At 36.5% G+C, this 18,215-nt stretch overlaps 1 protein-coding gene across 1 annotated transcript; it reads left to right on the top strand.

Annotated features, from left to right (window-relative positions):
- Positions 1–7,713: 7,713 nt before the first annotated feature.
- Positions 7,714–17,137, top strand: alx3 (ALX homeobox 3). The gene is made up of 4 exons (XM_079466968.1): positions 7,714–8,118; positions 11,330–11,601; positions 12,194–12,319; positions 16,385–17,137. The coding sequence occupies exons 1-4, from the start codon at positions 7,779–7,781 to the stop codon at positions 16,733–16,735; spliced, it is 1,089 nt and encodes a 362-aa protein (XP_079323094.1). The 5' UTR covers positions 7,714–7,778; the 3' UTR covers positions 16,736–17,137.
- Positions 17,138–18,215: the final 1,078 nt, after the last annotated feature.

Consider the following 18,215-nt stretch of genomic DNA (forward strand, 5'->3'; position numbering starts at 1 on the left):
CTCCTCCTATTTCTTTGGCTTTGCATCAAAGACCTTCTGCAAATGAAGCATTAAAGTTCACCCAAAAATGAAAATTCTGTTCCCATTTACTCACCATCAGGTTATTTCACACCTGTATATATTCCACACAAAGAAAGATATTTGTAACAATTTTAGAAATTGTCATTTCTGGGACATCATCCACTACCATAGTAGAAAATAAATATTGTAAATTGTTTTGTTCTGTGGTGTTGAACACATAATTTGACATTTTGAAGAATTTATGAAAACAAAAAGTTCTGAGGCAACCTTGAGTCCCAATGTCCTAGAACTGAAAATTGCTAACATTCTTAAAAATACATCTCTCTGTGTTCATCAGAACAAAGTAATTTATACAGGTATGAAATTACATCAGGGTGAGTAAATGATGACAGAATTTTCATTTTTGGGTGAACTGTCCCTTTAATGCTTCTTTGTTCGACATCTGCTTCATATTGCTTTAGGTGCAGAGTATTTCCAAACAGTTTAGGTTTTGATTCCACAAGTGTCCAACTCAAGGTTGTCTGCTGTCTTCTAAAAGAAGGATTGAATTCACATGAAATGCTAGTAATGGGCCTGTTAGGTTGTGTGATGTGGGTTCATCATTTACTCCGTCTCTTGGAAGTGAGAGTGCATGGGTGCATTTGAGTATTTGCCTCTGCATGTGGCTCTATTGCTGTTGAAAGAGATTTGGTATTAAAAATATTTGCAAATATATTCTTTATATATGTTAAAAATATATTCTTTATATATGTTAAAAATATATTCTTTATATATGTATTTCTCTTTCTCTTTGCTTGTATTTGAATAGTGTCACAATGGCAATCCAGAGTGGGAGGGTCTGCGTGTCCTTGGTGTGTTTGTGTGTGTGCTTGCGCCTTTGTATGTACACATGTTTCTATGTTATTGTGAGTGTCTGTGCATCCTCTGTAAGAGAATGAACCTCAGTACTGCGGATGTAAGAATTGGATACTTGCACAGGAGATAGACAAATGAAAGGTTGCATTATGACCAGTGTCTGGGTGGTTCTGTGAGGGGTCAGAGCGCGTGTCCACAGCCTCAGGCCATCAGGATGAGCTCCAGGGTAGGACTATATGAAGATGACCCACACCGTTCCTGTGCAGTCGCTCGCACAGCTGCCGCGTTTGGCATCCAGACTAGCCTGTGTGCCCACAACCAAAGGCCACAGTCCAAATGTAGGTCATTATCTTCGGTCCGGGATTGTAGATTAAATGGCGCATATTACTTTTACCCATTTAGTTATTCATATTTAGATATTTTTTTCTTGAATTCAACAAAGTTTCGGTAGGATTTATTGTGACAGGAAATATGAAGCAGTCCGCCTTGAACAACGCACAACGATAATTATTCAACATTGTCAAATTTGTATTTGCGCAACAGGGAGCACGTTACGATAAACCTCCAATTTTATTTTTAACTTGCACAAATGTAAACATTAAAGTAATCTATTTGTACTATTTATTTAAAGTGCATAAATATGACTAAGATTTTGAACAAAGTTAAAAACATAAAATATAAATAGCCTGTTATATGTGTACATATTATTAATAGCCTACAGCATGTTCGACTTTTCTTTTTTTGAGCTTCTGTTACATTTTAGGAATATTAATAGATAGAGCATTTTTTTATTGCCATTTTATCTCAAATTCCTTGCGTAAAAAGGTCGTAAATATAACCTGGTTATAATAATTTCTGTATGAAGGAGAAAAATAAAATGTTCTTAGCCCACTTGTCCATAAAAGACAAAAGTATCAGTTCCTTAATTAACCATAGGCCTAAATATAAAATCTTGTACTTGTACATGTATTCTCAGATCCTTGTAAAATATATAGATCAGGCAAGAATGATGAGCAATGAATTTAACGATTCGATTGGGTCATGAACGTATGCAAATATTTTTCTTACAAAAGATAAACAATTTGTTAAATATTACTAGGAAATGTTCAATTTTAGCCATCATTCGAAGAAGATTTGTTCTTTAAACGCAGACGCATACATGGCTCGGTTGTAACTGTTTGAAGAACCCCAAAACTGCTGAACTATTTTTTCGATATTCTAATTTCTTCTCTGAATATTCTTGAGTTGAATGTAAAATAATGACAGTAAATCTGATATTTATGTAAAAAAAAATATTATTTTTTCTGACTCGTTGGTAGACCTTAACTTCTCCAAAACAGACCGAAAGTTGACGTCCATTTAACCTTTCAAGCGACAAAACCCCTCATTAGTTTTTGCTGACAATTTAAAAGGGCTCTTTCTGCCTACGCATGATTTATAAAACAGGCCCAATGCTTACTCTCGAACATAAAGGTGTGTTTTATTTAGGAAACCAAACATCGACAGGGAAGGCATTCCACAGTCGCAAAACAACAAGATTGTAGAATTTCATGGTGTTATTTTTGCCACGATGAAAGGGATGATTCTTGTGTTTGCATCTCAGATTTGCAGTGCAAAGTCGATTTCCCAGGGCATTAAACAATAATGCGTCTTCAGAAAACCGTAATACAGATTAACAAATTAAATTTGTTGTATGTGTCAAAAATGTATGCTAATAAAACACTTTAAACATCCTTATTTTACCACGATGGCAGCACAGATAGCCTATATCATGCAATGGCTCTTAAAAACAATGATTGTAGGCATACACTAATCTTCCCCAGTACTGTTAACAGTAGAATTACTAAAAAGGAAATAAAGTAATATTAGAAGAAAAACCAGAATAACATGTTTGACAGGAGTTGGGGATTTAGGGAATGAGTGGTACAAATTGCAAGCCAGAACAATTACATTTAGAGAGACAGATGTTAGGACACCATGCTTAGGGTATTTTGGGGCTTTTCAGATGGGAAAGAGGAGAGGTAAAGTGGGATGCTTAGCCAACTAGTTATATCTAAAAAGAGGGTCCCTGCCCCAGGCTCCAGCTAATGAAAATCCCATGGCCGAGCGTCTGGGCTTCAGAAACTTCATGGTCATTGTGTGTGAGCACCTTTAATTGAATCAGAGCCACAGGTCACAGAGACTCTGCGCCACCAGCTCCCCCTTCAGTATAAACACATTTAGGGATTATTTATTTTTTAGCTGTGGCGTGTGTCCACAGCAGCCAGGTCAACTGATACCCAGATGGTTTCGCTGAGGACCCTGTTTACGGATTCCAGCAGACGGGGAGGAGAAAGAGGGGACCTGTCGGTATGGCGCTGATTAGAGTTACTCAGCCCTACATGAAGATATAATATGAGCTCTGGATGAGAAGTATTGTCTTTCAAGTTAACTTGTAAAGCTAAAATGTTGTTTAATAAATTTACATCTTATTCTGATAAAGGGCCTTTAAATGCCCCTGCGAAATAAACACCCGTATACAAAGTGTCATCTGCTAAATGACACTTTCAGCATAATTGTTAATTTTGATTTGACAGCTGCTTATTAATTTCCATCATAATATATATTACAGTCATCTGTCAGACAACGCAAATCTTGTGCACTCCGAAGTGGATGTGAAAGTGTGTGGGGTCGTTGGGAGGACACTCAGTCTGTTCAATATCCCCATACACGCTCTAACACGCACACAAACCCAGACCGGCCCTTCCTGAGTGGTTTTCTGAAACAAACTCCCGCTTCCCAGACTCCCTCTGTCATGTGCTTTGACCCAGAGGTCGGCAGCTGTCAATCAGAGCTTCAGTTTCAGCTGGCCATCGTGCTGCCGGACAGAGAAAGAGTGAGCGAGTGAGAGGAAGAGAGAGAAAGAGCCCTCAGAGGAAAATCCATCCCTTCATATGGGATCATCCCTTTGCTTCCAGGCCATATAATTGAATTACCGCCCTTGCCCTCTACATATTCCAATCCAAACCTGTAGGTTGGGTTGACATGATCAGTGTGTGAGTCGCATTGTTAACAATACAAAGGTTTCCCTGTTTAAACATAACTAATGCTGCTGATCTTGACCATATTAAATCCTAATCCCTAAACCATCCTCTCAAACTGCAGAACACACCTTCTTTAAGGGGAAATCCTTCCTAAAATTCGCTTCTAAAGACAGACTCCAACTTAAAATGTGGTTTGTATCAAGCTGAAAATGAATTGATATTTCTACCAAAAACAGAATGCGAGGGCTGAGGCTGAACTGGCAGACAACAGGGGAAAGGTAGAAAGCGGGAGACTATGGGCCACAGACTGGACTGATTTCCTGCATGGGGTCATGCCAGGGACAGGTTCAGCCGCCCCAGGTTCAGGAAACAAGAGTGGCCACAAAGCCACAGCAACAGAGAAGAGAAGGTCAGCCGTTTGATGACTTACCAAAAATCCAAAGAGCCGCTGGAGATTTACAGCTGAAGAAATCGGTGTTTCCTCCTAATTTATTACCTGCAGGGTTTTGGTTTAGGAAACTGCATGTCTTTTTCAAACTTAAGATGCAGCTCGTGACTTGTGAATATCAATAAAGATTGGTTGAATTGTTAACTATTGCATCGGCCTTGAATTGTCAAAGTTTTTTTACATTTCATTTGTCAATTTTCTTTATTGAATAAAGTCAATTTGAAATATGTAAAGAGGACTGTTTTAATTTATAGTCAGCCATATGCAAGTACTACAGGTCCTGTGTTTATGTGCCGTTTGCTCTGAAATGGCCTGTTTAAACACGGGGAGGAGGCCACATTCCCGTCTTTATATGTCGGTTGCCATATTTTAATGATAACAGCAAGCTATTGAAGAATTGGAGAGCATCAGCTCTCGGTCTGCTTTCCTGCAGATGCAAATGATATGGCTATGGTTGTGTGCAAGCCAACCCTGTCAACACAAAAGCGCTGGTTCCTGAGGCCATCCAGTCAACTTGTAGTTTATATTTTCTGGTAAAGCGTCTTCTGGAGTACATTTTCTCCACCGGGTATTTGATTTCATGAACACACCATCACCTCGGGCGAGAATAAAATGTTCTCCATGGGAATTTTAGACATTTAAACCGGAACCAGAATGAAAATGCAACGGCTGGCTTAAATATATAAACAATAATAACAATAATTTAGCCTATTGAAATGAATATAAAAATATGGTTTTATTTATACAAATGCATATTCTGCTTTTTTTAAATGTTTTTCTCCAGCTTCTTCATCAGACATCAGAAAAATCCTGTCATCATTTACTCACCCTCTTGTCATTTCAAACCTGTATGACTTTCTTACACAGAACACAAAAGAAGATATTTTAAAGAATGTTGTTAACTGGCCTCCATTCACTTGCATTGGTTTTGCATTGGTATGCCAGTGCTGTTCGGTTACCAACTTTCTTGCCAATAACTTCTTTTGTGTTCTGCAGAAGAAAGAAAGCCATAAAAGTTTGAGGGTGTGTAAGTGATGACAGAAGTGTAATTTAGGGAACAGCACTTTTCTACACACCAGGTTATCTTTGCCCTATCAAGGCAAGCAACCAGCTCTGTCACTTGCTGTATTTACAGCATGGAGTGGTTCTATTCAGCACAGAAGGTCTCCAGCTTGAGCCCATGTTTCCCCAGCTCCCACAACATCTTAATCCAAGTCATGTTCTGCATTAACTGTGTAACAAACACACCACTGTCCAGGATGGCCAACAAGGTCATGTATTTTTTATTAACTGCTCTTGATGATTAACTAATTTTCAGCTGATGCCTTTGTACTAAATGTGCCTGTGGGTTTTGCAAATTCCTCTCTTTAATGATAATGAGTGCACATCATTTTGCTGTCTCTTTATCAGTCCTATATTACACTGAAACCTAAATGACTTTGTACATATTTCAAAATCTGATAGGTTCATGCAACAAATGTTTTTCTATTATATTTATATGTATTATGAAGAATACGATGTCAGCCTCCATTAAAGTGAATCAGTATTTTATTTTGCAGATTACAGTGCAGCAAAGCAACTTGTCAGCGAAAGTGATGTGATGTGTCCTTATTCAAGAAGTCTGCTCGCTTGGTGAATTCAGCACGAATAAAACGGTTCTTATGTGGCTGACTGAAGCAAATGCACTGGATGTTTACACACTTGTCCGTCAGGTTGGCTCCGTGCGGCCTTTATAGATATGCAGAAAACTGTTAGACATTTTGGTGAGCAGTGCGAGCCCTGTAAGTGCTCTGTGTTTAGAGATGGATTGCAGAGATTGGCGCTGCCAAGTCAATATCACTAGTTTTGATTTTCTTTGATCTTTCGAGGTCCACAGTTAACCAAAACTTCTCATCTCAGAGCTTATGGAAGGTGAATAGAAATATATTACAATTCATTCTTTTTCATTACTCTTTGAACTTAACAACAAGTATTCGTTAATTTATAGCATAATTAGTTGATACCTTTGTCCGTTTTATGTGCTGGTTTTACAAAACATATAGCTACTTTATTATTAAATACGAGTACTAGGTGCAGGTTTTGGTAGTTCGTGATAGCCCAGACACGTGACATTTTTCAATGTCTATATATATGCGGCAGCGAAACACTCTTTAAAAAGGCTTTTGATAAAATATTGAGCAAAGACAATGTTCTTTATTAATTATACAGTTATATACACCAGGTGAGAAAACAACGTAAAGCTTTGTGTTTATTTTTTAAAAGGAGTGTAAAATCTTTTGAATGTTTTACAATTATGGATTTAGATCGGCTATCAAATAATTTTACGCACGGATGAACTGGCTCCTTTTTCTTTATAGTTTATGAATATGTTTGAACTAGGCAATGCCCTTTTATTTTTGTATGTATTTTATTGGTGTTATGTGTGGGAGGGAAATGTGGAAATTAAATCAGAGTTAAAGGGAAACAAAAGTTAAAAGTAAATTCTTCTCCAATTGCCGTTAATAAAGTAGCCTATACGGGAATATTGTTACTGTCGGCGGTGTTTGTTTTATTATTCTTATATAATATAATATGATTTTTTGTAATAGTATCAAACTAACGCTTATATCAATTCATTTGTTTAATTTGACATGACTGTTGCTATTTACAGTGGAGACACAAACAGTAGATTTTCTGAAATAAAAATGACATATGTGTAAAAATTTATTAAACAGTCTGCATATTTTTACATTTTGTAGACTATAACTATATAGAAATTCAGAAAAAATATGTATTTATAGGCTATTACATGCATTTTTTATTACTGTAAATATCTATATTTTTTCGCATAAGATAAAATGCAATGCTTTTCCACCAAACACTGTCAGACTGTTAATTTATTTTTTTTTGTTTTCAGTATCTCACTTAAATCACTTGATTTTCAATGCATATCACATTCACAATATATCAAATTATTTAAAAACTTTAAAAAACTAATGAACGCTTTTAAAAGCTGTTCGTTCGGTTGATACCTTCTTTGGTTTTGCTTTAACAGCCACCAGAAATTTTCAATTGTCAATCATGTATGAAACCCTGTTTAATCTAAACTCAGAACCTGGGCAATTTCTTCCGGTTAAGTCATACAGTCAACTATTAGCCCTACTTTTTTTCATCCAAACACATCTCCATTGAATAAATTTTTTTGTAAAGCATTGAAGACGTTTAATCGGTAATTGACAAGAGTCGCACGTGATTGAGTTTTAGGCGTATTAAATCGGACCGCCGTCTTCGTTTCCCCCTCCCAATTCACAGATCTTTGTTTCGGAATCCTCTAAATCCCACCCACTCGAAATGAAGAGGTGGAAAAAATCAACCGCTCTTTCGCTTATACACAAACTTGTTCACTGTTAATAGCATCCACATAGTCGACTATTTGCTCTCCAAACGAGGTGATGGAGACTGAGCGTTGTTTGTCTTTCTCCTCGCCTCCAAACAGGATCACGCCAGACAACTCCCCGGGTTTGGAGCATAATTCCGGCTCGTTCTTTCAGTGTGACGACCTCCAAAAGTCCCCACATCTTCCATTACCGCATCGACACGAGTTTTATAACGCGCAGTCTATGGGACGCTATGCTGACAGTGGACCTGCGGACTTTACGCACGGCGTTAGCACCACAACTCCCCGCGCCTCGCCTGTAAAACATTCAAAGTATCTGGATAATATGAGTCAGGACCAAAAGACTTCATCGATAAGTGACAAGAACTCGTCATTTTATGAAAGTAATTCCGATGGTAAGTTATTGTTCATTAAACAACATTTAAACGTTGAATGATGATGCTCTAAAAAATATGAATAGCCTCACCAGTAACAGTTTGCAAAAAGTTTTAAAATTTGGACATTGTAAAAACTAAAACGTGAGACACTAAAACACAAATATATTTTACTTAAGCATTTCAATATATTCAATGATCCCGTTAAACAATGTTGCATTCTCCTATGCTGATCAAACTGGTCAATCAAAAACTTTTTATTAAGAATGCAATGTTTTTAAGTCAGTCAATACTTAGTTCAATATAGACTTCAGGACAGGTCGAAGCTGTGTTCATTGTGTCCTACCTACGCATTTTTATGTTTTTTAGATATCAGATATTGTCTATTGTAGAAGCCGCGTCACGCTTCAGGTTCAAGTCAATATTCATGCTCCAATATTTTCATGCTATTGCAATATTTCGTGCTGATTTCATTTGTTTTGATTTAGCGCAAACCTTTTTTTAGCAGTAAAAGCACTCAGCACAGCTATTAAATATGTTAAAAAACATTGTCAGGTGCAAAAAGTGTAAAAAAAACATCCAGATAACAGCATTCAGAAAACTAGCTTCTTCAGGAGACTGCTGGATTGTGCATTGTCTCCGGACGCGTTTAGGTCAAATTATAGGATCTGCCTTGTTTGTTTTAAAATGCAGGCCTAGTTTGTGCTTTTTTGTAAACAAGAAGAATGGTATCAGTGCGTATGCAATAACGGTTTTAGGAACGTTTTTTATGTTTATGGACTTTATACGCTTTTTTAACAATGTTTTAATATCGCTTTAAATAGTCTACCTCAAATTTTCCTAACGCATCATTATTAAAACACGAACTAACGAGAACCTCAGATCACTCTTAAGTCTTTAACCTGCCCTTGATATTTCTCAAAACATTAACATTTCATAAATGATATTGTTGCATTTTGGAAAAAAACGTTACAAAAAGTATTGATTAACTTGAAAACAGTCTCAATTCAAACCAAAGCCTATACTCCACTCTGCGCATGCCACGTGATACGCATTAATTTATACTTTATAATGCGCAGGATTTACACCTTGATTATTGTCATTCCTCAACTGGCAGGTCTAAATGCTCCATTTTGTCTGTGATGAGGTAGGCTATAAACAGCGTCGACGCCTGTTAATTTGCCCCCAAAAGAGCCCAACTGTATAGGCGAAAAAAACTGCAAGTGTCCTTATAATGTTCACATCTGGTGTCATGTTTTTCTGGGCTTATTTTATTGTCAATGAAGCTGAATTTCAATAACTTGTTGATTAAATTCAGTGATGTGTAATAGCTTCCTTAACCTTAATATTTTTGTGTAATCTAATAGTCAGGTTAAATTAATGTAGTCATATATATAAATAGTATGTTTGGCTCAAAACATGTAACAGGTCATTTAGAGCACATTTTTAGGTTACCTAACATTTCTGCTGTGTAAATTTAGTAATTTATTTATGAACTAATGAGAGATTTATGATATATGTCATTACTTTATTTCGGTTCAGCCTGTAAATTGTCTTTTGTGTCATAACTGATGCCTTAGTTGTCTAACAAATCTGATTAAACATTTTTTGTGAAAGAACATTTTGTCACATTTTGAGAAGCTAATACAACTTGGCTGGCCTTTCAAAGTCAGACTTCATTTTTTGTCCTTTGGTTAAGGACAATTGGAAAACAGGGCAGTTTAATGTAAAGGCATCTCCTTTTATTGTTGCACTTGATTTATTGTCTTCTCACAAAGACAATTTTGGTAATTGTTACAAATTATTAACAAAATTATCGTTTGCAAAAATAGATCTCTGTTTAAAAATAATTCATATTTTAATTGTGATATCAATCAAACTGCAGTTTTGTTGTTTTGATTAACTAATAACTAAAAAAACAATAGGACACATTAAAACATGATAACACCAAGTTATCTATTTTATAAACCCTTCAAATGTATGTTCATTAATTTAACTGTTTCTAAAAGCAAATCGTGACATATTGGGGAATAGGGATAACAAAATAATAAAAAAATATCAGGAAGCACCTTATTTCATTCCTGCTACTTGTTATACTTGTAAAAGAGAAGCATTTATATTGGACAGTTTTACGACCGATGTCAGTTGTGTTTAATATGTAAAGGAACATCTTAATTATCAATGCTGTTTCATTTAGAAAAACTACTGTTTAGTGCTTATAAAGGGATCATAGAGTACTCAGACATTTTAAGCTGTGTTTGTGTCCAATGCAAATGCCTTTTCCTGATCCCTAAAATGAATTCAATATTTTAGTTTTTTATTTAAACAAATTTAAATATAAATATTTATCACATATTCATATTATTGGATATATGGATCAACTACAGATTAGAAACTCGTAGTCAGAATGAGTCCTTCCCGTGGCAAAAACAAGTGGAAGGGTTGATTCCTTACAAAAAGCACTTCCCATTCTTTGTATTCTCCTGAGAAAAGCAAACTCATCCTGTTTAGATTTTGTTTATTATTATAGTCATTTTATCCAATCTTTTTTTTATTCTTCAACTTCTTGCATTTGAATAATTCACATCAAAATTCAACTAGATCTTATAATGACATGTTTTTTTTTCTGTCCTGTTCAAGTCTTAGCTAACAAAAAATGTAGCCTTCATTCTTAACCTGACCCATTCAAGCTCAAGTTTCAAGCTTAATCAAAAACAGTAAGCTCTGCTGACAATACTTGTTATTATCCTTGTTAAAGTATGTGAAATATTTTATTATAGACACTGACTAGTTGAAGAACATTTTGAAGTGTCTTTACACAAGGTTGTTTTAATTATTTCTATAAACTACAACGATGTTTACGTCACTTTTTCTATATTGTTTCAAGCCAGTAGGGAAATTAATAAAGCACTTCTCTGATGAATATTAATAGTGCATATGCAGTTTACATTATCATTGACTGCTATGGATTTAATGTTAAATTGGCATGCTTCTGTGCTTAGCCTCTTGCATAAATTAAGTAATGACATAGGTAAAGTCATTAAGCTCATGTTTGTTTCGACTTCAGTTGTGGTTGTTTTGCTATGGATATGAGATATATTCCGCTCAGAAGTGGTACATCACATGTGACAATGGTGAAGAGATGAAAAACAACTCCTTGCTCATTAACTCTAAACACTAAGGCAAATCTCAGCCATCTGTAACAGCACTCATTCTACATTCATGTCAACAGGTGATAAGTCCCTATCCAAGCCCCTTGGCTATCCCACTCTAGATTCGGAATGCTGTGGAAAACTAAAGGAACCCTTGAATGGTTTGCCTGGAGATTCTATCGCTGACTCCATCGACCTTTCAGGGAAGAACAAGAAGCGGCGAAACCGGACGACTTTCAGCACCTTTCAGCTGGAGGAGCTGGAGAAGGTCTTTCAGAAGACACATTACCCAGATGTGTATGCAAGGGAACAGCTGGCACTGAGGACAGAGCTTACAGAAGCAAGAGTGCAGGTGTGGGTCACTTTACCTTTGCGTCAGGTTATTATTAACTATGGACGAATGCCCGTTAGAATTATAATTTTAAAATATGGGTAGTGTTTGGTTGTGCATGCTACAATATTTCTGCAAATAAAATGCAGTCTATAAAATTAAGGTTTGTCATTTAATAAATGCCCCGCTTTAATTTGTTAACATTTTTTAATTTCGAAATATTCAAGATATAAAGTGTAGGTTTACATCAGGGAATGTGGTAATAATAAAGCTTACATTGTTTTTACTATATTTGTTGGTCTTCCATTGTAGTAATATTTTGTCAGGCTATTATACAGGGCCCTATAAGCTCTGCGTTTTGTGTACTTTCCTATCAAGCCTCCTTAAAATCTTCTCAAAGCTGAGCTGTAGTTAACACTCAGCTATGCAACATGAATACAATGTCTTTAATAATATAATTTAATTTTTTTTTAGTTTTTTAAGCTGGACATCCTGTTTGGCGTTATACACTTTATGTACAGTATAAAACGATATATTTTCAACATCATTTTATTTTAAATATAATTTAAAGAGTTTCATTCTAAACATAATTTCTTTATTTGTCTCCTGACAGGTGTGGTTTCAAAACAGACGGGCCAAATGGAGGAAAAGAGAACGCTATGGAAAGATGCAAGAGGTGCGAAATCACTTTGCTGCTACATATGATATCTCCCTTCTCCCTCGCTCTGACACATACCAGGTACATGTACAAACACACATGCATGAAAGACAGAAACACAGAGAAAGAGTGTGAGAGAGAACTTGAAAATAAAACATTTTTGACGAGTACACAATGGGGATTTTGTTTGACTTTGTTATGTTTTGGGCGGGACTGTTCACATTACATTTGTTGTCCAAAACATAAATAATGAATTTCATTTGGTTTGAAAATGCAATAACATCTAGTGTTCTAACATGTAATAGGTCAGCGTTGTGATTAGAATATTGTGTTTTTTTTAAAATATATCCATTTCTTAAATGTTAAAATATCGTATAACAACACTGTAAAAAATTCTGCCGTAATTTGACGGTAAAATACTGGCAGCAGGGTTTCCAGCTGCGGACCGTTATTTTACGGTTTCACTCATTTACGGCTTTCTGTAAATTAACGGTAAAATCCTGGCAGCAGGGTTTCCAGCTGCGAACCGTAATTTTACGGTTTCACTCATTTACGGCTTTCTGTAAATTAACGGTAAAATCCTGGCAGCAGGGTTTCCAGCTGCGAACCGTAATTTTACGGTTTCACTCATTTACGGCTTTCTGTAAATTAACGGTAAAGTACTGGCAATATGGTTTCCAGCTGCGTACCATCATTTTACAGTTTTATTAAATAGCATATTTTCAGTAAAATACTAGCAGCAGAGTTTCTGAATGAATGCTTTTTATTTAAATAAATTAAACAACAGACTGGCAAAGATGAGAAGAGGAACCATAAAATTACCAAACAGATATGTTGTGCATAAAGAACCCAGTCTATAGACATATTTAAACAGATAAAAATTTATTATTATTTCTCCATAAACAGATACTGTGCAAAAAGAACAGTCTATAGACATATTATCTAAACTTCTTAAACAATAGAAAACATTGTATTATTAAACCTTGAATGGGCAAAGAACTTTCCACCATCTGTGACCAACTTCACATGCTGGTAGTCTGAAAGATAGGAAAAAAAACTTTAAGCAAAGTATCTATAGAAGGTATCTCTAACCCTACTCTTGGAAAGCTACAGTCTCGCCACGGTGTTTAAAATGAATGAAATGTGCACTGTGTGTCGATGGTCACGTCAAACAAGTTGCCCCAAAAATAACGCAGACTTGTTGCATGATGATGCTCTGCTCGTGTAACTTGTGAATTTTCGTGTAACAGCCCAGACTATGCTGATCCATGAGAAAGACAATGGAGCTCAAAATTATAAAAACGCGGTGTGTTCAGCAACACAGAGTACATTACTTAATAAAACGGCCTGCTTTTATAACAGAATGCAATTCAGTAGAGAGGCAACCTTTGGATTAACTGATGAATATTTTTACTCACCACCTTGCCGGTCTTCTTGGAGACCTTTCCTCTGCAGGTATTGGAGACTCGTTCTGGTTTAATTCCAATTAAGCGTCTAGGTTCAACAAATTTTCACAGAATACAATAACCATTTGTTAATCATTCTGATTGAAGAATTTATATACACTAAACAGTGAAAGGATGGAAAACTCTTAGAGGTCGTACCTTTGAAGAAATTCTTAAGTGCAACCAGCCTCCTCCTGATACTGCAGATGGAAGATGTACACTCAAATATAATACGGCCCTCTAGACTAAGCATCCATCTTACAACATTTGCCTGCCCTCCAATGTCTAAAATGAAGAAAAAAAAACATTTACATTATAATTTCAATGAACTGCCTTTGAGATTGCTTCATTTGAACAACCGGTTACCGGTGACACTAACCGAGCATAATCAGACGAGGACTGGCAGGTAGAATGAGTGTCTTCTCAACATCAGATGAAGATGCAGTAATCTGTAGAGAAAACACAATACATGGAAAAACATCAAAAAATTACTTCAATACAGAAATTTTAATAAATTACTAGTGGAAAGAAAATGCATAAAACAAGTCCATCTTCATGTTCCTGAAAACGGGACCGCTGAAGATTGATAAGCAGGTGGGCCATCTCTGTGTTATCCGTATGGGACAGAACAGTCTTCATTCCTCCCGTCTCTAATGTGTGATTTAAGGTGCTTATAAAAGGTCCTTCAGAGTTTACACCTGACTTGACACAAAAAAAACATTAGATGTTAATTCAAATAAGGTCACTGACACAGATCGGATAACAGTGAGTTACTTATTGCAAAAAGGCACAATTAAACCTGACATGAGAAACATGCATATGTCTCAGAAATGCAGGTGTAGTACTACATATGTGTCCACAAAGCTTGCAAAAAAACATTGCTTATCTTTAACACCACGAAACAGCACAAGTCTGAATTTCATTCATTTATATCTGGAGGGATTTAACGTTACCTCAGGTAATAGTCACTTTACGGCAATTTACCAAGTCTTCTTGGTCTAGCTAACGTACAAAAGCATACCACACATGTAATATATTGCGCTAACACACACAAAACTGTATTTTTTACTTTATTTGAAGTTATTAAGTAAATTATTATGTTATATATCGACGTTGTAGGCCTACTGCATGCGCTTATCGCCAATTTAACGAAGCAAACCACCAGTCTACTGTACCGTATTTGCAACAGAACGTGTGTGTGGAGACACAAAACTCATTTAATAATCAAACTTGAATCCCATGAATTTCTTCAGACGAGACTTGAAATGAAATGTATGCAGCTACGAAAACCGCGAGGTGTCACACTGACTAGAATTCATTCAGCAGGTCCGCCACTGACTCTTGTGCTGCGGAGTAAGAACCCGAGCGGCGGGGGAGGGGAGAGCAACTAGACTGGTTTAGTTCCCATGATCGACTACCTTGTAAATAGCTTCAATTTGAGATTGAATCTGTAACGTTTCTACTACAACTTTTAGTCAAGGAGTGTCGTTGAATTATCTAACAGTTTCCCCCTTCCGCACCGCTTCTGATGCTCGTCAGTGGTGGCCATATGAGAACTCTCTGGTTTGTGTGTCAGTCTAGGTAATTCGCGCCACGCAGCTCAGTCAAAATATATAAGTTTCGAAGCGCAATATAATAAAATAATAGATAAATACAAATAAAAACACTTACCTTGACAGTGTCTTGGAAGATATGGCCGTCTCCTGGCGTTCTCGTGTTCTCGTTGACTTGTAAAAACGTCATCCGTAAATTAGCTAACGTTAGTTGCGCAAGTAACGTTACTGTTGTCATCGAGCCAAGAGCTTCAAAATATGACTGTTTTGTGTAATAAAATGTAGTTTTGAGAGTTGTTTAGACGAGAATGTATGTGTATAAAGTTCAGATCTGCTGTCGTTTAATAAAGATAGCGTCTATTAAAAAATTTGCTCCAACTGTTTCGGACAAGTGAGTCGATTTCACTTATGCACCCCGCCCAACGCAGCCTCACCTCGGCAAGTCTTTCTTAAAATCACCGCTGGCTGTGATGTCTCTGTTAAAGGGTGTATTTTTTATGAATACATTCTGAGTTATCATACCCGTTAGCCTTTCTCTTCCAAACTTTATTTCTATATCATCGACTGTATTTGTCTGAGGATCATCGATACTTTAAAGTTGAGTAAAACATGGGGTCATTTTGTTTCACCCCTGAAAAAACCCTTTAAATAGGGGATTTAATTATGTTATCCCTTTAATTATTTGTCCATGGGGAAATTGTTTTAACTGAGGGCAAAGTTAAATTGTACAACTTGTATATTTCTTACTGTGCAAACTTATTTTACTTTGTAATAAAGGATTGTGTAAATTATCACAGTAATGTTTTTAATTACTCTGTTTAAATGTAAATCCAGACTAAAAAAAGATTAACTCTGATTGCCTTTAAATTCCTGTTAAATTCCGTAAACAGATTTACGGTTGAATGTTCTAATTTTACTAGCGAGTAATTAATTTACAGATCAATGGCTGTAAATTAACATTATTAAACTGTTTTTTAAAAGAACAGTATTTTGCCGTTAAAATTGGCCGTATTTTTACGGTAATATTTTACAGTGAACTTACATCTGTTTTCTCAGCATGAAATCGCAGACCAAAGAGTAGAGAAATAATTTGTTATCATAATGAATTCTTCAACATAATATCCAATCTTTGCTGCATTTCTTTATAGATGCAGAATAACCTGTGGCCGGCCAGTGCAGGTACAGGGAGTGCAGGCGGAACAGGCAGCGGCTGTGTCCTGGGGGTGGAAAACATGCCGTCATCTTGCATGACCCCTTATCCCCACGCCCATGGCAACCTTCCTGGTCTCATGGGTATGTCTGCTTCCCCAGGTCATCATCATCATCACCCACCCCATCATCCCAGCATCAATGGAATATACTCACTCCATGGCTTCCCAGGAAGCCTGGGGGCCCATTCCTTTGAGCCAGGACCAGAGTCTGAATACAAGCCCTCAGGGCTGGTGGCCCTGCGCATGAAGACCAAAGACCCAGGGAGCCTGTTATCCTGGCAAACATGACCGCGCAGCTGCTGTGATAGCGATGACATCACTGAGCCAATAAACACTAAGCATGTCTGCACATTCCGGCATGTGACTCAGAAACACTTGTTTTAACGCTCGATGCACAACTCTTTCTTTTTTGCAGTCTCCTAGATGTTTTTAGTGTAAGGATGTGTCGTGTCATTTGTACATTTGTGAAAACCCCGTGAGCCACCATAGGCTTTATACATGATTTGCCTTCACGTAAAATCTTTCAATTCATTCATGGAAACCAAAATTGTAAAAATATGAATTACCAGTGAAGATGTGCAACATGTTTATTTAAGTATGTTAATAATAATCTTGTAGTTTTTGTGTATTACAATCTTTACCTTGTTTAAGCATCATTATGACGGTCAATAAATGATTTTACATTTCTGGACGTTGTGCATTCAGATACATCACTTCTAATAACATCAGCAGTTAAATAATATATCTGGGCACATTGCATTATATTATGTGTTATTCTTATAGTTTGAATCATGTGGGTTGAGTAACATTTGCATCCATATAAAGTCACAAACGTCAAATGCTACATTATTCGTGTGATAAATTCTTAAGGCTGGAGGTGAACTCATTACAATCTTAGGTTTTTCTAAGCAGACACAGTCAAATTCCATTACCCTTATGTTTCAATCTGTATAATTTTGAATGCAAAGGCTCTCAATGCAACCTACTGCATGAAATAAAACCAAACAAGCGACCGCAAACACCTTTCCTATCAACTATAGTTTTGGTATCTGACAGCAGGGACACAACCACAAGCTTAATAAATTCAGTCATGCTATGCTACTGTTTAATTCAAGGGTCTTTGATAATAATCCAAATCATATTTAAAAAAGCAAACCCACCCAACATGTGCAAGAACTGTGCAGTTGTCAAATAGCAATGGTTATTTGAAGGTATATCCACTTGACCAGAATCATAGTTGCTGTTATCAGTATTGACGTGAAGGCAATGACAGTACAGGAGCACCTGGTTCGTGGTTTTAAATGCATATTGACAAACGCAAATGCACAAATCCGAAGCAATTCTCCCTTGCATTTTCAATTGTTCTGACATTGACATGAACAGCAACTAGTGACTTAGGAACAGAACTCCCAAAGAGCAACAAGCATATTGAAAGTATATTTCTAAAATGTCAAAGTCAGAAAATATTGTTTTTCATGTTCAATGTGTTCATGGAATCCCAATCCGGTGGGAAATAGCTGAAGTTACAATGTTTTGTTGATACAAGTGCCAAACAGCCTTGGAGAGAGTAGTTCTGTGTCATAGCAATGTGACCAGTATAAGCTTTTCAGCTCCATCTGGGTTTAATGACTGCTTGCCAATTCTGCCAGCCACTCTTTCAGGGTGATTCACTTCATTTAGATGACACATAAGATGAAATTGTTTGGGATGATAAAAGCTGACTAGATGCAGTGACAGGATTTTCAAAGGTCCTCTCATTTTCCTATTT

The sequence above is a fragment of the Barbatula barbatula genome, assembly GCF_947034865.1.
Source record: "Barbatula barbatula genome assembly, chromosome: 11".
NCBI lineage: Eukaryota > Metazoa > Chordata > Actinopteri > Cypriniformes > Nemacheilidae > Barbatula > Barbatula barbatula.